General features: G+C 46.4%; 1 protein-coding gene across 3 annotated transcripts in view; it reads left to right on the plus strand.

The window, feature by feature from the left end:
• plekhg7 (pleckstrin homology domain containing, family G (with RhoGef domain) member 7) overlaps positions 1-21,436 on the plus strand; it is a 109,151-nt gene that overhangs the window by 51,774 nt on the left and 35,941 nt on the right. For 2 of the 3 annotated variants that reach the window (XM_072241648.1, XM_072241647.1), the window contains 7 exons: positions 451-584; positions 760-800; positions 3,360-3,455; positions 6,636-6,779; positions 10,828-10,923; positions 14,054-14,137; positions 14,773-14,883. In XM_072241648.1, coding sequence (XP_072097749.1) covers positions 451-584; positions 760-800; positions 3,360-3,455; positions 6,636-6,779; positions 10,828-10,923; positions 14,054-14,137; positions 14,773-14,883 — 706 coding nt within the window. The remainder of the gene's footprint in view (positions 1-450; positions 585-759; positions 801-3,359; positions 3,456-6,635; positions 6,780-10,827; positions 10,924-14,053; positions 14,138-14,772; positions 14,884-21,436) is intronic. The other variant, XM_072241649.1, reaches the window with a different exon arrangement.

Genomic DNA, 21,436 nt, shown 5'->3' on the forward strand with positions numbered 1-21,436 from the left:
TAAAGCTAATTCTGATATTGTTTTATGTCTCTTTGACAGCTGGTTGCCAAGGTTGCACCCGCTGTGCTGCACGCCGACAATTATGAGAGCTTGTGAAAATATCACTAGTCATTTTATCCCTGAAAAATGAAACATAGCAATGTCTATCCCTGAGGGTTTCAGGAGAGGTTACAGGAAGAATGAGGGGTGAGATTGTGCAGAGGTGTTGATCTGAGGATGTAAAATTAGAGGCTGTAGAGAGGCTAGGATTGTGTGCTGGTCAGCAAGGACCTCTTTGGGGGCTAAATAAGATACAAGAGTCAAGTTTTGAAGGAAGTACATTGTCATAGTCATACTTTATTGATCCCGGGGGAAATTGGTTGTGTCCTGCTTTGAATTTTCTACATATGGAAATATTCAATGATTATTGTTTCAAAACCCAGCCTGATTGTGTTTTTTTATCCATTGTAGGTGCTTGTCCAGTCGTAGAGGCAGTTCAGTTGTTGTTTCTTCGCCTGATCTTGATATATTTCCAGGGGATTTATTAATTTCCAATGATGCTGAGCATCTTTATCATGCACCATCGACATCCACTCTCAATACAGGTGAGCTCGTGGACCAATGAGGAACCTTTGACCTGGATATGCTTGCGGTTCCGGTTCGAAATGTGTTCCGTTTCAGAAGCCTGGCAGTTGGAATGTTCTGTGCGATTTATAAAATGCAGATTAAAAATCAGGGCATGTTTTAAAATTGTAATGCCATCCCAATTTTCTCTTTCAGAATCAAAGAAGTTAAAATGGCCTTTTTCAAAACGAGGAATGGTAATGTTTGTGTCTTCATATTTAAAATTCTAGCACTCATTCAGATGTTGTGGGTAAAATTTGTATGAACTATGGTACTGATTTGGTATGGATTGTAGTAAGAACTGGGGTATAGATTGAACAGATGTGCACTGACTGGTTTGCTTCAAACATTGCCAAAGAACAGAGAGATTACTCCACCTTCCTTGTGAGCTTTGGGCAGAGTCTGCCCAGTGTAGCAGGTGAAACACAAGGAATCCTGCTGCGTTCACCAGCAACTTTGATGTGTGTAGCAGGTGAAAGCTTGTTTCATCTAGTCCTAAGTTAATCCATATTAGGACAGAGATCATAGAACACAGAACACTCAGCACACTACAGATCCTTCAGCCCACCATGTTGTGCTAACCCTTTAACCTGTCCGAGTTCAATGTAACCCTTCCTTTCTAAATACCCCTCCATTTCTCTATCATCCAGGCACCTGTTTAAGAGTTTCTGAAATGCCAATAATGTACTCCTACTCGGGAGTCCGAGCCTGTTAGCAGACTCACAGCACCTGGTCCAACCTCTCTCTCTCTCTCTCCCGCCTTCTCCCCAAAAACCCACGCATCACACTAACTTACAGACACACAGAAAGAATAACATCTATCCCAATTGGTTTGTTCACCCTCTTATCAGTAACATGATCCAAACAAACTGCTAGCGGGAGGACTTTCTCAGCAGTTAACAGAACAAAGAAGCCATTTCAATTATAACATAACAAAGAAGCCATTTTAATTAGACTACGCAGTAACATAAAAGAAGAAACCCCTTACATATCCTTAAACATCTGGGCCTTTATGATTGGGTGAAGTGTTTAGTTATTCATTTTTCAGATCAGTTTACTTCTCTCCCAAACAGTGACTGTGGCAACCAAACAACTTCCCTGAATGGCCGTGGTGTACGGGCACCAGTGGAAGCAGACTGTCAAATGTGTAGGAAGGAACCTCCCCAACTAACAGCCCTTAGGACATAAACACAGGAGATTCTGCACGTGCTGGAAATCCAGAGCAGCAAACACAAAGTGCCAGAGGAACTCAGAACGTCTGGCAGCGACTGCGGAGAGGAATAACAGTCGACGTTTCAAGCTGAGACCTTCTATCAAGACTGATGAAGGGTCTTGGCCCAGCTCATCAACTGTTTATTCCTCTCCATAGGTGCTGGCTGATCTGCTGAGTTCCTCCAGCATTTTGTGTTTGTAGCCCTTAAGATATGATAGGGGCAGGATCGGTGCTCAGTTTATGTCACCAGGAACTCTGAGTCACCTTGTTCCCATTCCAACTCAGGATGAAGGTGAACTCACTGCTTTGAGTGGAATCTGCCAAAGCCTGGGTGAATAATGATCGTCCCCATGTTTCCCTTGGCGTTCACTACTTGAACTGTGCACTGTGGATGGGGAGGGTGGCTAGTGTTGAATGGCTGTTGGGGAAGATGTGATTCATAACTCCCTAAGTCACAGGAGCCATTCAGCCCATCAAGTCTGCTCTACCATTCCATCATGGCTGATTTATTATCCCTCCCAACCTCCTTCTCCTGCCTTCTCCCTGTAATATTTGATGCCCTGACTAATCAAGAACCTATCAACCTCCACTTTCAATATACACAGCCATCTGTGGAAATGAATTCACCACCACCTGGCTAAAGAAATTCCTCCTCATCTCTGTTCTAAAGGGACGTCCTTCTATTCTGATCCTGGACTATCCCACTATCCTCTCCGCATCCATTCTATCAATGTTTGATAGGTTTCAATGAGGTCCCCCTCATTCTTCTAAATTCCAGTGAGCACAGGCCCAGAGCCATCAAATGTTCCTCATATGTTAACCCGTTCATTCCCGGGATTATTCTTGTGAACCTCCTATGGACACTCCCGAATGCCAGCACATCCTTTCTTAGATAAGGAGCCCAAAACTACTCTCAATATGCTGAGTGCAGTGTCTCCAATCCTTTATAAAGTCTCAGCATTGCTTCTACGTCATGATGGAAGGCGTCATTGACAATAATCCCATCATGTTTGCTCTCTATCAACATGCTTACCAATGGCCTGTCTGCAAGATCACAAGGAACTCGATTCTCCAAGCCCTATTACCACAGTCTTGGTCCAGCTATGGACCAAAGAGCTGAACTGGAGAGGCAAGATGAGAACGATTGTCACTGACATCGTTCTCCATCAAAGAGCCCTCAGTGAACTAAAGTTGATAGGCACCAGGGGTGATAAAAGGGTTGACACGGTGAGAAATTTCAGTTGATGAAGAACGTGTTTCCTTATGTTTTATTTTTGGGAAGGATACGCAGCCTTTGGGATGCACGTCAGCAGAGAAGTGGATCCGTCAGTTATTGAACAGTCAGCACAGTTTTAATGGCCAAAGTGTACAGCTTCTGACAATGGGAGAGGTGGGGAAGGAGAGAACCCCTCCCTCTGCCTATAAAGGGTTTCCCCAAAATTGAATCTTTTCCTGAAACGCTCCAGCAAGAGATCTGTGTGGTGTTAGTGTGTAGCGTAGGGATTTTCAGCACACTGCTTTCATTATATGTTTCTGACTGCAGAGCAAAGTGAAGCAAAAGCCAATATCTGACCTAGAAAACCTTCTGGCAAATTTGGAGATCACAGACCATGTGGATCAGGGCTCACAGAGGTACAAGGTAAGTTGTTCTGTTACACTTATTTCATTGCCCAGACGTTTCTCCCATGTTCACTCAGGCTCTCTCACCACCTGGTGATGGTACGGTTGGCAGTTCATCCAGAGTGTTCTGGAGGATTTCTGCTGACATCAGGTATTTCTGGGTCTCAATCCTCACTGCTACTGCATTAAGGTGAAATTCTACATGACTGGGTGCTGGCCATGCAGCCTTGAGCCTGCTTTCTGACTGAGCTTTACCTCTAGCTGAGCTCTACTTACCTGTGTACGTTCTGTAGTCTGGACACTTGGCAGTGCCACATGCATGGAAAAGAGGCCTCCATCGGTCCACTCCAGAACTTTGATTGTCCTGCGAAAGTAAATAATTTTAGATTTTCTCACACTACAGTCCATTGGCCAGATTCTTGCCCACTCACTTAAACTGCCGATATCTCTTCTTGTGTCTTCTTTGCCACTTACTCTCCTGCTAGTTATCGTTAGAAAAGTTAGCAAGTGCTTTACTGAGGCTATTAATATAAACTGGAAAAAGATCAGACCCCAGCACTGGAATGCCATACATGTTGTCTGATTGGAAAGGGGAGAAGGGAGAATGACCAGGGTGTGAGGGGTCCTTGATTATAACCATATAACAATTACAGCACGGAAACAGGCCATCTTGGCCCTTCTAGTCCGTGCCGAACTCTTACTCTCACTTAGTCCCACTGACCTGCACTCAGCCCATAACCCTCCATTCCTTTCCTGTCCATATATCTATCCAACTTAACTTTAAACAACAACATCAAACCTGCCTCAACCACTTCTGCTGGAAGCTCGTTCCACACAGCTACCACTCTCTGAGTAAAGAAGTTCCCCCTCATGTTACCCCTAAACTTTTGCCCTTTAACTCTCAACTCATGTCCTCTTGTTTGAATTTCCCCCTCTCTCAATGGAAAAAGCCTATCCATGTCAACTCTATCAATCCCCCTCATAATTTTAATTACCTCTATCAAGTCCCCCCTCAACTTTCTACATTCCAAAGAATAAAGACCCAACTTGTTCAACCTTTCCCTGTAACTTAAGTGATGAAACCCAGGTAACATTCTAGTAAATCTTCTCTGTACTCTCTCAATTTTGTTGACATCTTTCCTATAATTCGGTGACCAAAACTGTACACAATACTCCAAATTTGGCCTCACCAATGCCTTGTACAATTTCGACATTACATCCCAACTCCTATACTCAATACTTTGATTTATAAAGGCCAGCATACCAAAAGCTTTCTTCACCACCCTATCCATATGAGATTCCACCTTCAGGGAACTATGCACCATTATTCCTAGATCCCTCTGTTCTACTGCATTCTTCAATGCCCTACCATTTACCATGAATGTCCTATTTTGATTAGTCCTACCAAAATGTAGCACCTCGCCTTCATCAGCATTAAACTCCATCTGCCATCTTTCAGACCACTCTTCTAACTGGCCTAAATCTCTCTGCAAGCTTTGAAAACCTACTTCATTATCCACAATGCCACCTATCTTAGTATCATCTGCATACTTACTAATCCAATTTACCACCCCATCATCCAGATCATTAATATATATGACAAACAACATTGGACCCAGTACAGATCCCTGAGGCACACCACTGCACACCCACCTCCAATCTGACAAACAGTTATCCACCACTACTCTCTGGCGTCTCCCACTCAGCCACTGCTGAATCCATTTTACTACTTCCATATTAATACCTAACGATTGAACCTTCCTAACTAACCTTCCATGTGGAACCTTGTCAAAGGCCTTACTGAAGTCCATATAGACAACATCCACCGCTTTACCCTCGTCAACTTTCCTAGTAACCTCTGCAAAAAATTCAATAAGATCTGTCAAACGTGACCTTCCACGCACAAATCCTTGTTGACTGTTCCTAATCAGACCCTGTCTATTCAGATAATTATATATACCATCTCTAAGAACACTTTCCGTCAACTTACCCACCACTGACGTCAAACTCACATGCCGATAATTGCTAGGTTTACTCTTAGAACCCTTTTTAAACAATGGAACAACATGAGCAATACGCCAATCCTCCGGCACCATCCCCGTTTCTAATGACATTTGAAATATTTCTGTCAGAGCCCTTGCTATTTCCACACTAACTTCCCTCAAGGTCCTAGGGAATATCCTGTCAGGACCCGGAGACTTATCCACTTTTATATTCCTTAAAAGTGCCATTACTTCATCTTCTTTAATCATCATAGTTTCCATAACTTCCCTACCTGTTTCCCTTACCTTACACAATTCAATATCCTTCTCCTTCGTGAACACCGAAGAAAAGAAATTGTTCAGAATCTCCCCCATCTCTTTTGGCTCCACACATACCTGTCCACTCTGATTCTCTAAGGGACCAATTTTATCCCTCACTATACTTTTGCTATTAATATAACTGTACAAACCCTTGGAATTTATTTTCACCTTACTTGCCAAAGCAACCTCATATCTTCTTTTAGCTTTTCTAATTTCTTTCTTAAGATTCTTTTTACATTCTTTATATTCCTCGAGCACCTCATTTACTCCATGCTGCCTATATTTATTGTAGATACCTCTTTTTTCAAACCAAGTTTCCAATATCCCTTGAAAACCATGGCTCTCTCAAACTTTTAACCTTTCCTTTCAACCTAACAGGAATATAAATATTCTGTACCCTCAAAATTTCACCTTTAAATGACCTCCATTTCTCTATTACATTCTTCCCACAAAACAAATTGTCCCAATCCACTCCTTCTAAATCCTTTCGCATCTCTTTAACGTTAGCCTTTCTCCAATCAAAAATCTCAACCTTGGGTGCAGACCTATCCTTCTCCATAATTATATTGAAACTAATAGCATTGTGATCACTGGACCCGAAGTGCTCCCCAACACAAACCTCCGTCACCTGACCCATCTCATTCCCTAACAGGAGATCCTTCTCTAGTTGGTACCTCTATGCATTGCCACAAAAAAACTATCCTGCACACATTTTGCAATTATGTTGGCTGCTTTCCTGAGGCAACAGGAAGTGTAGACAGGGTGATGAGGGGGGTGATTGGTTCATGTCATGAACTGGGCTGTCAGTTCAGCATCTCCACATGTAACTGCCTCGCCAGCACCGAGCCAGAAGTAAGTCCACAGCGGCACCTATAATCCATCTTCTGCCCTGTCAGGACCAGTGCTGGCCACAAATGGTGAAGAGTCAGAACTTTCACCCAGAGACGCAGCAGAAGGAGAAGAAGCTGCAGGAGGCCATGTGGGAGATCTTCACCACGGAATGCACCTACCTCAGAGATCAGTTGCAGGTGATGGAGGAGGTGAGTCTGTTGGCTGCTCCGACCAGTCAAATGTCATTGTGCCCGCAACAGAATGGCCCAGTTCTGCTCCTTTGTCTCTACGTCTCATGGTCTTATCTCCTGCAGTTCAGTCCGAGGGACATCACTAATATTCCATAAAGGAAGTATCAAATATGATTATATTTAGTGCTCACATTATACATACAAGTAATTCATATGGCTAACAAGAGAACATCGGCAGATTGTGTGTGCTAATTCATGTCTGCTTGTATTCCTAAAGCCTCCCATTCTTCCATGCTTCCCATTTCACCAGCCAGATTCCTGTTTCCACCCCTCCTAGTTGCCCGTTGTCCAGTATTCCTGTTTCTCACCCCAGAAGCCGTGTTGCTCTCTCTTCTCTCGCCAGACTGTCAAATTCTGCAGACCCCTCGGATTCCCATTCCTCCCCACCCCCAGCCATTCTCCCCTATTCTACTGGCCCTCTCACCCCTTCTCTTCCCCCACCATCATGACCTGCCCATCAACTCCCTCAGTTGCCCACCTCCTTCACTTTATTCCTCTACTATCAGATTCCTTCTTTTTTAGCTCTTCCATCTATCCTCTCCAACTTCTCACATCGTCAGCTCTCCCCCAGCCACAGGCCTACCCCCTCACCTGGTCTCACCTCTCACCTTTCAGCTTGTACTCCTTCCCCTCCCAGCACCTTCTTATTCTGGCCCCTTCCCCTTTCTTTCCAGTCCAGGTGAAAGGCCTCAGCTGAAAACGCTGACTGTTTATTCCTCTCCATAGACGCTACCTGACCTGCTGAGTTCCTCATTTGCGTGTTGTCCTATGCTGATATCTGAATCGTAAGGCATCTGTTTCGATTCAGTCCTTCCGCTCAGGCAAGGGAGGTGAGGGCTGTTGTTCTCTGTTGAAGGGCTGGAGCCATTTGTAAAAGAGACTTCCATGGTCAGCTGGACTATTGCACAATGGTGCAGGCCCTCATTCCCAGACACACTGGAGGCCTGTGATGCTTGTCATCATACTCTGAGAGAGTCAGGACTGAGTTGTATATGGGCACAGTCCACTCATGGGGTCTGCTGTAGGTAAACAGTGTTGTCTTTTCTAAAACCAGGTTTCACCCCTGCTCTGCGTTCCAAACAAAGGTGCTCCAGGTGACCACCTGAGGTCAGCCTATGAAAGTTTACCCATTATATTCTGATTCGGATTTATCTTTCATATACACCTGTTAACATACAGTGAAATGTCTCGTTTGTGTTAACAACTAACCTAGGATGTGCTGGGGCACATTCCAGCACCAACATAGTGCTCGACAGAAAACACAGAACTCAAGCAACAAATCAGAATTCAAACAACAAAACAAGGCCCTTCCTCCCTCCCACTCACACGCACGGACACTCCTCCATCTCCAGGTTAGGCCTCCAGTTTCCATTGGGCTTCGATTTCTGAACTTCCAATCGACCGTAGGGCTTTGACCTTCGGTATCGACCCCTGGACTAGCCAATGACAGGACACCGAACTCCAGGCCATTTGTATTGGTTACTGATGTTGTTTTGCGGATGATCAAAAGTCAAACCAGATCAAATGAAGTTTAATTATCATTCAAACCATCCATAGATACACCGGTGACGGTGGTGGAGGTGGATGCGATAGGGTCTTTTAAGAGACTCCTGGATAGGTACGTGCAACTTAGAAAAATAGAGGGCTATGGGTAACCCTAGGTAATTTCTAAAGTAAGTACATGTTCGGCACTGCATTGTGGGCTGAAGGACCTGTGTTGTGCTGAAGGTTTTCTGTGTTTCTATACAGCTGCATGAGACAGTGTTCCTCTAGGGCCAAGCTGCAAACACATCCAAAAATAGTGAGTAACATAATTCAAAATATCAAGCAAAGAAGCATTTTCACTCAGAAAAAAACATATCTAGTCTAAGACCGTCAGCGCCAATGTCCAGCAATCGACAGTCCAGTCTCCCAGCAGTGTACAGACGCACACAATCTAGCCCGTCATTCCACCGCTGGCACATGGGGGGCAGCACCAAACGGCAAGGCCAGGCCCCTTCGAGCTCAACCACCTTGTAGCACTTCCGCGTCTCTCTCCTGGTCTGCATTGTGATGTTTTGTGCTCGTGTACCTGGGCATCACTAACATGGGCCATCAAGAGAGACGACAACTTATTGCGTTGACTGAGTCCAACCCGCTGGAAGCGTGTTACAAGCAATATTACAACCTCTGCAAAGCCCCCTGGATCAGGTTTGTTTGTGTATTCTCAGGTGGCCTGGGATCTGAGGGGCAAACCTGTGTAGATGGACATCATTCACATTAGTCAGGTGGAGAGGTGGCTGTACTCATCCCATTTCCTTTCACTCTTTTATCACCATTCACTGAGCTGATGTTTTTTTCCAATTGGGACAACCCCTCACTTGGTTAGTGCTACCAAAGGGGCTTCTTTAATCTTTCAGCATCCCAACTTCCAGTGTTGATCCCAAGTTGCTCTCGAGATGCCCAAGGCTGTTCCAGTAGTCTTTGCTCTGGTGTCTGTGAGTTCTCTGGCAAGGTTATCATGGAGTCATGCAGCATGGCAGCAGGACGTTTGGCCCATCATGTTCCTGCAGACCATGGGCACCCATCCATATTAATCCCACCTTCTAGCACTTGGCCTGCAGCTTTCTGTGCTGAGATGACTTAACCAATCACCTAGACACCTCTTTAGTGTTGTCAGTGCCTCTGCTCCCACCACCCTCCCAGGCAGTGTCTTCCACTCGCCACTTTCTGGCTGAAAATTTTTAGATCCCCTCTAAAATGCTCTGGGTTTATTTTGCATTGAGGTACCAACAAAAGGGAAGGACCATTCCTGGTATCCTGTAGTATTGCTGTATGTGTCATAATATCTAAATCAGAATCAGTTTTATTATCACCGGCATGTGACGTGAAATTTGTTAACTTCGCAGCAGCAGTTCAATGCAATATATAATCCAGCAGAGAGAAAAAAAAATAAAATAAAAATAAATAAACAAGTAAATCAATTACGTATATTGAATAGATTTTAAAACCTGCAAAAAACAGAAATACTGTATATTAAAAAATGTGAGGTAGTGTCCAAGGATTCGATGTCCATTTAGGAATCGGATGGCAGAGGGGAAGAGGCTGTTCCTGAATCTCTGAGTGTGTGTCTTCAGGCTTCTGTACACCTTCCTGATGGTAACAGTGAGAAAAGGGCTGTCCTGGGTGCTGGAGGTCCTTAATAATGGACGCTGCCTTTCTGAGACACCACTCCCTAAAGACGTCCTGGGTACTTTGTAGTGTAATAGAAAGTAGAGTCACTACAGGCCCTTCTGCCAGTCCATGCCAAACTATTATTCCATCTAGTTCCATTAAGCTGCACCTGGACCAGAGCCCTCAAAACCCTTCCCGCCCATGAACTTATCCAAACTCCTCTTAAATGTTGAAATCAAACCCGCTGGCATCTCGTTCCACATTCTCACTTCTCGGAGCTAAGAAATTCTCCCTCATCTTCCCCTTAGAGTATTTCTCCTTTGTTCACGAATGTTACAAGGCATGTGGAATGTTTTCCTTCATCTGTCAGAGCAGTGGGTACAGAATGACCTCCCTCTTTTACCTAAATTCGGTCCTTTGGTATTATTTACTTCTGATATGGAGAATAGTTTCTAGCAGTCTGCCCTAGCTTTAGCCCCCATAATTCCAGATATCTCAAATAAGTCCCCTCGGAACCTCTTCCGCTCCAGGGAAAACAGACCTAGCTTCTCCAGACATTCCCGAAAATGCACCGGCCCAGGCAACATCCCGGTGAATCCCCTCTGCACTCTGTCCACCTTTCCAACAGTGTGATGACCAGAACGTCACCTGGTACTCCAGCTGAGGTTTGGCCAATGTTCCATAAAGTCACAGCACATTGGACTTGTACAGCCCAGCACAATATCACCAAGAACAGCCGCTCAACATGTTCTCATAAGGTAGTCAGATCCCCACATCCTTGCTCTCAATAGGCGGTGAACACACACCGCATCCTGGCTTCAACAAGTTACTCAGATAAGCTTCTGTCTTGCAGGTTTTCCTGAACACTTTGAAGTATCTGCAGAGCAGAGGATGGCTTCTGGACGTTGACCCTCGGAGACTGTTTGCGAACCTCAATGAATTGTCCAAGGTAATCTGGGCCCTTGGAGTTGGAACAGAAAAGAGTGCCACACAGATGAAAACAGGCCCATTAGCCCATTGAGTTTGTTCCAATCGTCAGCCGACTACAGTGATCCCACACAAATCCAGTTTGTATTCTCCACTTGTTTCCAACTGCTCCCCCCAGAGTTGTTGGAAACAAGGCTGTTGGAGATCGTGCCAATTTGTGGGATGTTGGTGGAAGGCACCAGAAGGGAACCATGTGCTCGTAGGGAGAACGTGCAATACCAGAGGCCAGGGTCGATCCTGGGTCTCGGGCTGTGAGGCAGCGGCTCTGCTGGGTGAACTGAATCAGAATCAGGTTTCTTACCACTGACTTACGTTGTGAAATTTGTAGTTTTGCGGTAGCAGTTCATCATGGTGGTTGTCCATCACCTACAGCCCGTCTGAGAGAGTTCTTAAAGTCAAAAAGCTTGTGCACTGGGCAGTTCTACTCCCTGGACCTCTGAAGTCTGGGTCAGGTGGTACAAACAAGCGCCACAAACTGGGGTCTTTCTTGGCAGAGGATGACCTTGACGTCTTCTGTACCTTGTCATGCCCTTCGCTCTTCACGGAGCGTTGCAGTACCACCATCCTGGCCGTTGGATCTCACTGTAGATCTCATCTGCCCTGTGCACCAGAGCTGGCTTCACATGGCAGGACAGGCACGTCCCTATCTCACCGGGGTACGAGGCCACCAGCCACCCTCACCTGATTTAGCCCTCCTGTCGAAGCAGTGTAGTGGGGTGTGGCTGCTGTCACATGCAAACAGCGGCTTGGAGCCACAGGGGAGAGCTGAGTGTCCAGTGGGAACCAAAGGTGAGTGAGTTGTCCCAGAATGGACATGACAAGCCCCTTCACCAGAGGTGCTATGGCTGCCTGGACACTCCATACACCTTAGTGCAATACATAAAATGTACTATAAATTACAATAAGAAATATAGAGTTAATAAATAAATAGTCCAAAGAGAGAACAAAAAGCACATTGAGGTAGTATCCACGGGTTTGTTGACAGTCCTGATATCTGATGGTGGAGTGGAACAAGCTGTTCCAAAAGAACATCAATAAGGAGGAAGTTTAGTTGTGGGACGTTACTATAACTACCTCATGGGCTTTGATCTAAGATCAGTATGCATCATATAGGCAATATGGGTGGATCTCCCACAGCATAGGACCCTAAAACAGCACAGATCATTAAATTCAGCCATCTGGTACGCACACATTCTCATTTCCCTACATCCCACAGAGGTTCTTACTATCCAAAAGGAGGCCGTTTGGCCTCTTGTCTTGGCAAGAGCCATTAAATCAGTACCCTCTGGTTAACGCCTGCCTACCAATTTCAGATCTCCAATCTGACCTCACTTCACCTCCCCAACTCTGATTCCGTTCTGACCCAGCACCTGATTAAATATTCTCTCGCATCCTCGCCTACCACCCCATCTCGATTCATTCCCACTCACTGCTCTCCTCCGGGCTGCTTGGGTTAGGAGCTTCACTGAGTCTGAGGGCAGCTGGTCCAGATCAGACAACTCAGCAGCATTCCCTCCCTGACAGCCACTGAACCAACTGAGCCTTCCTCTGCACTGAAGTTGTAATCTAAAAGCAGTTTGTTGCTGAGTTGGTCCAAAGTCACGTTTGTTGTCATTTGTACAATTAACAGGTGCAATGAAAAACTTACTTGTAGCAACATCATGGGTACATAATATCAGAGACTCATCGTTCACAAGGAAACATAAACATAAATTAGACACAGTTTTATACGAAAGAACAAAAAGAGAAGTACTTTGGCATTAGGCTTCTTCATTCTGTCAGCATCCCAACTTTTGGAGTTAATCCTTAATTATTTCAGAGGCTGTTCCAGTAATGCTTGGTTTGGTCTCTGCAGTTCACTGTAGTGCAAAGTGTTTAAAGTGGTCATCGTGATGCTCTTTTGAGGTAGTAATTAGCAATATTCAAGAATTAAATTATTGAAGGGAGGCAGCTCTTCTTGAACTTAGCAGTGTGGGTCTTAAGGCTTGTGTACTTCCTGCCCAATAGTAACAATAATTATTATGATTTATAGAGCACTTTGTGGCTAAGGTGTTCGTCTAGTTATCTCAAGGTCGCTAGTTCGAGCCTCAGTTGTGGCAGCCTGTTTGTGTGTTGAGCAAGGCACTTAACCACACATTGCTCCAGTGTCTGTGTGAGGAGTGGCGCCCCACACAGACTTCCAATCTGCACCTTGTAAGGCATGAAAATGCCCCACGCAGGCCTCTCATGGTCTGACTCGATGTTCCCTCCCCTTTCATAGAGACAATGTCGTTCAAAGTGCAAACATGAAAATAAAAATAAAAGACAAACAGACAAAGGCAGGGTTAAATGAATAGGTTTTGAGTTGGCGTTTACAAGTCTCAGCTGAGTTTGCATCCTTTATAGCCTTACGCATTCAATCCCACAGTTTAGGAGCACGGTTCAAAATAGCTGACCTGTCAGGTATCTTTTGAGGGAGATTGGTTATATTTAAGAGACGGGAGGAAGGAGACCTGAGAGCTCAAGCAGGATTATAAAACAGAAATGGTAGCAGCGAGAAGATGGCATAGCCTGGCTGGTGGGGATTTTCAAGGATACACGTTGCTTCTTGAAGCAGCACACCGGCCGGCTGCTTGCTTGCTTTCTACCCACGCTGGGTTCAGCGTCGAGCTAGCAACTCTGTCTCATAAAACAGATGAAACTAAAGAAACGGCAAGTGCGGAAAGGAACAACAAGAAGGTAGGGCAAATGCAAGCAGGCTTTTTCCACTGAGGTTGAGTGAGACTAGAGTTCATAGGTCATAGGTTAAGGGTGAAATATTTAAGGGGAACCTGAGGGGGAACTTCTTCACCCAGAGGGTGGTGAGAACGTGAAATGAGCTGCCAGCAGAAGTGGTGGATATGGGTTCGATTTCAACAATCAAAAGAAATTTGGATGTCGACAAAGGGAGAGGTATGGGGGGCCATGGTCTGGGTGAAGGTCGATGGGACTAGGCTGAGTAACAGTTCAGCAAGACCAGATAGGCGGAAGGCTTTTTTCTGTGCGGTAGTGCTCTATGACTCTATGACTATATTACGATAGACATCACCCTGTGCATTGTTTGATCTTACCAGGTGAGTTGGGACTTCTTGACCAGTCTTCTGGAAACAATTCAGAGCTCCTGGGATCTATCATCTCTCATTGCAGTGCTGTCAAAGGTAGGTGTTACTAAATATTTAATATCTCAGACCATCAATGTTTAGTGAAAGATAAACAAGGGTCAGTTGCACAGCATCCTGACCTTAATATGAACGCAGTTTTATCAACTGTCCTGACTTCCTGCTACCCCTATCTTCACCCATTCTACTTAACGTTAGAATACAACCTGTTATCAAGCGGCTCTCTGGCCTATGGACCATGAAAAGTCACTGCCCATCCATCAGCCCCAGGCCAGCTGAATATCCACACAGCCCCACCACGTCCTTCCCTACGGAGGTTATTTTTCAAAGGTTGTAAAGGTTATTTAAGTACTTCAAGATTTTTTCAAAGTAAGTTTTATTTAATCCAGTGCTCCAGATAATATCCAGCTGACTATCCAGCTAACCCAGTGCTGTGGTTTAGATGTCTGTCAGTTCACTTTACTCTGGGCTGGATTCAGTCTGTCCTCCAGTCATGTCAGCATAATAGATTGACCTGGACCTCTCTAGTTGTCTAAGACATGACAGGTAAGTCTGAATTTTACTCTAGCGTCCAGGTCTGCTTAGACTTGATCCATACTTCCGTATTTTCCGAAGTATCATTCCGTAGCAAGGGGAAGATTTTCCGATCTGATGTAAAATTTGTTTTCTGTCAGTTTCAGGAAAGACTGTGCTGCAGTCACCAGAGGTACTGCCTGAACTACTCCTCGGCCAACCTCTACCTCAATAATCTGAAGACCAGGGAGGACTTTGGAATCTTTCTCAAGGTATAGTACCGACTCCTAATCTCTAATATTGCCGATGATAGGCACTAAGTGTGTATTAATGCAATAGCTTCTGACATTAGACTGGCAGCCCATGTGGTACCAAACTAGATCCATGGTTTCTGATCCCACCATAGCTACTAACCTAATGTCGATCAATATCTTGAGTGGGAAATAGAAATGATTATCAAAAAGTGGTGGCTCATTGGGAAAACCATGGAATTGCTAATGTTCTTCAATGAAGAGAATCTTCCACCCTTGTCAGACAATCCCATTCCGACCCATGTGTGACTTAAGTCCCTCTGTGTCTGATTAACTCCGTATGTCTCCTACTGAGACAGTCAAATGGGAGGAGAACAGCAGTGGTCAAGGTCACAGCTTCGGAAATGTTAAATCACCTAGAACCATAGGTTCATAGAGAACTACAGCACAGAAGCAGGCCCTTCAGTCCATCTTGTCTATACTGGCCTGGTCTCCTGCCTAGTCCCATCTGCTTGACCATACTCAGACCATATCCCTCCAAACCTATTCATCCATGTACCTATTCAAACTTAAGTGTTACAATGAATCTATCACTTCTCCTGGCAGGTCCCACGTTTACACCACCCTCTGGAGTGAAGAGTTTCTCCCTCAGGTTCCCCTTAAATATTTCACTTTTCACCCTCAACCTATGACCTCCAGTTCTAATCTTGCCCAGCCTGAGGGGGAAACACTTGCTCACATTCACCCTATCTATATCCCTCATGATTTGCTCTCCCCTATAAGATCTCCCCTTATGCTCCAGATCTTGCCCACCATTGCTAATGGGAGAACACAAGTCATGTATCATGTTTTCATGTGGCATAAAAGGTTACCTTTCAGTCCATCAAATCTCTACCATTCCTCAGAACATTCCCAATCACTTCATTTGTTTTCCCTGTACCTTTCTGTCCCACATGCCCACCAACTTCTACTGCCACTCAGCTGTACACTGAGGGTAATGTACCAAGGCCAGTTCACCTACCAACCTGCACCTCTTCAGGACGCGGGAGGGAGCTGGAGCCCCTGGGAGAAACTCATGCAGTCACAAGGAGAGCTTGCAAACTCCACACACTCAGCACCAGGGTCAGGATTGTGAAGCAGTGTGCTGCCCAGTTCCAAAAGCTTCATCTTTGGCTGGCAGTGCTTTCTGAAAGAGTTTTCAAATCTCAGACCGCTCTAGGGTTCAGGATTGAACCCAGATCCCTGCAGGGCAGCAGTTCTATCTGCCACCAAGCTTTTCCTCCAAAACAGTAATAATCCCACCCATCAAGAGTACAGTGTTTGAAAAATGCTGAGAATCAGCAAGTATCACCAAGAAAATAGAACAAACTGAACCTCTCAGTTTCTCAGAGCTTGGGGTGACTCAAGCTGGACAATAAATGCAAGCATCAGGATAGGAAACTAATGAAAGAATAACAACAACTCATGCTGCTGTCAGAAGATGGACTTTCTGTCGGAGTTTGTAAAGATAACATCACACCATTCTAACGTGTGCTAATTTAGTGCCAGGAACTGGACAGTAGCTGGAAATCTAAGAGTTGTGATATTCTGGCCTGTAATTTGTGCGAATTGTAAGCAAAAGGTATCTTGTCAATCAAAGTGATGTCGCATCAGGAATCTGTGCGGTGTGTCCCTATTCTGGTCAGAGGGAAAAGCTGTGGTAACTGTGGGGAGATGGGGCTGATTGCTAATTTCACTAACCTAACATTTGCAACAAATTACATGTTAATCTCCTAGTCACTGCTGCCATCAACCCAGAAGAAAAATCATTAACAAAAAATTGCGTTTACTGCCAAAGCTTTGTTTATTAAAGTATTACAGATGCAGAGCTGCAGAGTGTTTAATTCTGGGCCTTTTGGGGTACAAGGTCAGGTTAAAAGTCATGTACGAAAGCACCATGAATTAGTTCGTCTAAAGCTTTAAACTGGACTGGAGATGTAAAACAGCCAAATTAAGATTTAAAAAAAAGACAAGTCTCTATATAAAGTCCATTAACTAGCTTTTGATTTGTTTGTGGAGTATTAAGTGATTATAACGAATTGCAATTGAAAGATTTTGTAGGGATCTACTCTGCATCAAAAGTGAAAGCACTTATCCATTATTGAATGTCCAAAGCTGCATTGAAAAGCTCGGTTCATTTAGTTTAGTCTTCAAGGCTTTCATTTTGTTTTGGAGGAATAGAAAATAGGTGGCTGGGGTGAGGATGGTGACTCTTACACAAGCTTACACATTCCCTGGGGGATATTTTAGAACAGAAATCTCGGGGTGTGTTGGATCCTGGTGTTCTTGATCCAAGGTTCTTCAGAAGTCAAGGATGAGGAATAAAACTTTTTACTTATGGTCGTTTTTATTAAGCACTACAAGAACTAAGGAACGAGGAAAGGTGAGGAGCAAAAGTTGAGCCCAGTGCAATGGGGAAGACAAAGGCACAGAGTACGGACAATAAAAATGAAAAAGGAGAGTGAACCAGCGTGGTGTGGTCCTGATGTGGTGGTATCTGTTAGTCTAGCGAGACCATGGATCTGCACCTGGAAAGTCTTGCTTCAGTCTGTGTTAGAGCAGCGTCTGTTGTGGCTGTAGAGTTCCACATGGGAGTGACAGTCTCGGCTGCAGTGACTGTTCTTGAAGGCGCTGTCCTCCAGTAATATCTTGGCGCTGTTTTTCCAACGAGTGTGCTTTTCTTCAGCAGCAAGCCTCAGCTTCTCTTCTCCTCTTTTGAGACCTCTGCGTAGTTCCAGCCTCCAGTGAGAGAGATTGCTTGCGATGTCCTCCCACCTCTTGACGTTCATTTTCAGTGACTTCATGTCTCTCTTGCAAACGTCTTTGAAACGAAGATGGGGCCGCCCTTGTGCTCTCTTGCTGGAGACCAGTTCCCTGTACAGCAGGTCTTTCGGGATCCTCCTGTCTGGCATGCGGTGTACATGGCCCAGCCAGCAGAGACGGCGTTGTTGGAGCAGGGTGAAGAGGCGGGGTATCTGGGCGTGGACCAGGACCTCATTGTTGGTGACTCGGTCAGTCCACATGATGTCCAGGATGTGTCTCAGGCTGCGAAGGTGGAAGGCGTTGAGACGCCGCTCTTGTCTGTAGTAGAGGCTCCAGATCTCGCTGCCGTAAAGCAGTGTGCTGAGGATCCAGGCCCTGTAGACTGCAACTTTGGTGTGCGTCGTCAACTTTCTGTTCTCCCAGACTCTCTTTGTCAGCCTGGCGAACGTTGAGGCTGCTCGTCCGATCCGTCTGTTGATCTCGGGGTCTAGGGAGAGGCTGTCCGTGATGGTGGAGCCAAGGTATGTAAACTAGTGAAATACCTCCAGCTCGTAGTTGTCGATGGTAATGGCAGGGGGTGCTCAATGCCTTGGCCCAACACGTTGGTCATCGTCAGGCTGATGGTCAAGCTGAAGTCCTGGCAGGCTCTTGAGAAGCTGTCCATGAAGTGTTGCAGTTGCTCTTCAGAGTGTGTTGCCAGTGCCGCATCATCTGCAAACAACATGTCCCTGATGAGTACTTCACGAACCTTGGATTTTGCTCTCAGCCGGGACAGACTGAACAGCCTCCCGTCAGACCTGGTGTGGAGGTAGACACCATCAGTTGACGTTCCAAAGGCGTGCTTCAGCATGACTGCGAAGAAGATGCCAAACAGGATGAGGGCAAGCACACAGCCCTGCTTCACACCGCTGCGGATGTTGAAGGCCTCCAAAGAAGAGCCGTCGAACTGAACGACGCCCTTCATGTCTGTGTGGAATGACTGAGCTGTCCTGAGGAGCCTCGGGGGACACCAATCCTGGGGAGGATTTTGAACAGGCTGTCTCTGCTCACGAGGTCGAAGGCCTTCGTAAGGTCAATGAAAGCGACATAGAGTGGTTGTCTTTGCTCTTTGCATTTCTCTTGTAGCTGTCGAAGGGAGAAGGTCATGTCGATTGTGGAGCGTTCCAACCTGAAACCGCACTGAGACTCGGGATATACCCTTTCGGCTATTTTCTGCAGTCTGATCAGGACCACGCAGGCGAAGACCTTCCCAACGACGCTCAGCAAGGAGATTCCCCTGTAGCTTTTGTCCCCTTTGTTCTTATATATGGTGACAATGTTGCAGTCTCTCATGTCTTGTGGCACTGCTCCCTCTGTCCAGAACTGACACAGTAGTTCATGCAGGTGGTTTAGCAGGACGCCCTTTGCACATTTGATGGCCTCTGGTGGAATGCCATCCAATCCTGGTGCCTTCCCAGTGGGCAGGCTGTCGATGACTTTACTCAGCCCTTCAGCAGTTGGCAATGCATCAAGTTCCTCCATGGCAGGCAGGCTTTCCACGGCGTCCAGCGTGCTGTCCAAGATGCTGTTTTCTCTGGAGAAGAGTTCAGAGTAATGCTCCCCCCATCTCTCCATCTGCTTGCCTTTGTCATTGATGGTCTCGCCTGTTATGGTTTTCAATGGTGCTGTCTTGCTCTGGGTTGGCCCAGTGGCTTTCTTGATCCCCTCGTACACTCCACGGATGTTGCCTGTGTCAAATGATGACTGAATGCTTTCGCATAGTTGTAGCCAGTTGTCATTTGCACAGCGCCTGGCTGTTTCCTGGGCCTTGCTTCTTGCTGTCCTTAGCACTTGCAGTGTTGCCTGGGTGGGGTGGCGTTTGTGCTCTAGTAGTGCAACACGCTTCACCTCGATGACAGCGGTGAGCTTACTTGAGCTCGCTTCAAACCAGTCCTGTGTCTTGCCCCGTTTCTTCCCGAAGGCCTTGAGTGCAGTGCTGTGGATAGTGTCCCTGAGAGAGTCCCATTGCTGAGCATCTCCGTCTGGTGGGTCTGCAAGGAGAGCATCCTCCAGTGACTTGATGAACTCTGCAGCTTTGTCTGGGTGTTGTGTCTTACTGGCATCGATGTGCTGCTTGCCTGGAGGCTTGGCGCAGTGCATCTTCTTCGGCCGAAGTCTGATCTTGCGGCAAGCCAGAGTGATCCGTGTCGCAGTCGGCACTCTGAAAAGAGCGACTCATGAGCACGTTTCTCAGGTGACGGCGTCTTGTGATTATCAGGTCTAGCTGGTGCCAGTGTTTGGAGCGGAGATGCCGCCAAGACACTTTGTGCTGAGCTTTGGTCTGGAAGTAGGTGTTGGTGACACACAATTCATGGAACATGCAAAGCTCAAGCAGTTGTTGCCTGTTGTCATTCATGCTGCCAATCCCATACCGCCCCAGGCAGCTTGGCCAGGAGTCGTGGTCGGCGCCCACTCTGGCGTTGAAGTCACCATGTAGCAGCAACTGTTCCTGACTTGGGATCTCCTGTATCATCATTGAGAACTGGACGTAGAACTTGTCCTTTGTGTCTTGTGTGGAGTAGAGGGTTGGGGCATAGACGCTGACAAGGTTGACAGGCCCGTTGGATGTGTGGAGCCGAAGTGAGAAAATCCGCTCTGTCGCTTTCTCGCTAGGCTCTACCATCTTCAGCAGCGAGTTCTTCACAGCAAAGCCGACACCATGCTCTCTGGTCTCGTCTGAGCCCTTCCTCTGCCAGAAGAAGGTATAGTCTGTTTCACGTAGGGTTTCCGATTCTGCAAGATGTGAATCTTGGAGCGTTGCGATGTCTACTTGGAGTCTCGACAGTTCATTGTTAATCACTGCTGCCTTGCGTGTGTCGCTGATCTCCCGAAGGTCATCTGATATACCAGTTGCCATGGTCCGTATATTCCAGCATCCTAGTCTGAGTGCTGGCTTCTTTCTTCGTCTTCTAGATGTGCTTGGTGCAGCGTTTACAGTCTGCAGTTCGGGCTACTTGTATGCCTAAGCCCCGTGCACCCAGTGGAGTGGGTGGACTGTGGCGGGACAGCCCCTAACTGGCTGGGGGCTGCCCAGCTTGAGGTGGGCAGTAGCTGTCCAGTGAGACGCGATGGTCTCTCCCCCCGTCGAAAGCAACCCCTGGCGCCTTGCTCTACGCCAGTCGAGTGCAGGCTTATAACCGGTAGACGGCTGCTTGCCGTGTTGTGCCGTCGCGGTGAGGCGACGCTGGAGTGTCCTCGCCAGGGTGCAGGCCTGGGCAAGGTTGTATGGAAGACCGGCAGTTGCCCATGCTGCAAGTCTCCCCTCTCCACGACACCGATGTTGCCCAGGGGAGGGCAAGGGCCGATACAGCTTGGCACCAGTGTCGTCACAGGAGTTACCAGAACGAGGTTGAAGACAACATCGGACTGCCTTAGGGACTCCAGCTCCGGATTTGTCCTCAGGGTTTACTCCCGAAGCCTTTCCCACCAGTGGGTATGGCTGCAAGGCAGCGGAGGTTTGAAATCAGAGTTTTCCCTCTCTTAGATGGACTGCCTTCCCAGGCTGACGAGCTCCATCTACCTGAAGCACTGGTTTTAAGGCACCAGGACCCACCTTCGCCCCTTCTCCTGTCAGTAGAAACAGTTCCGCCGGGCTTAGAGGCCAAGCCACACGAGAAGGCCAGGATTGCTAATAACACACATTCCATTTAAATTTCATGGCTTAAATTAACCAATAAGATAGGCTCCATTCAAGTAATGGGATAGTAACCACTTGAACTAAAAAGTTTCCAGA

Source organism: Mobula birostris, chromosome 23 (assembly GCF_030028105.1).
Source record: "Mobula birostris isolate sMobBir1 chromosome 23, sMobBir1.hap1, whole genome shotgun sequence".
In the NCBI taxonomy this organism is placed as follows: domain Eukaryota; kingdom Metazoa; phylum Chordata; class Chondrichthyes; order Myliobatiformes; family Myliobatidae; genus Mobula; species Mobula birostris.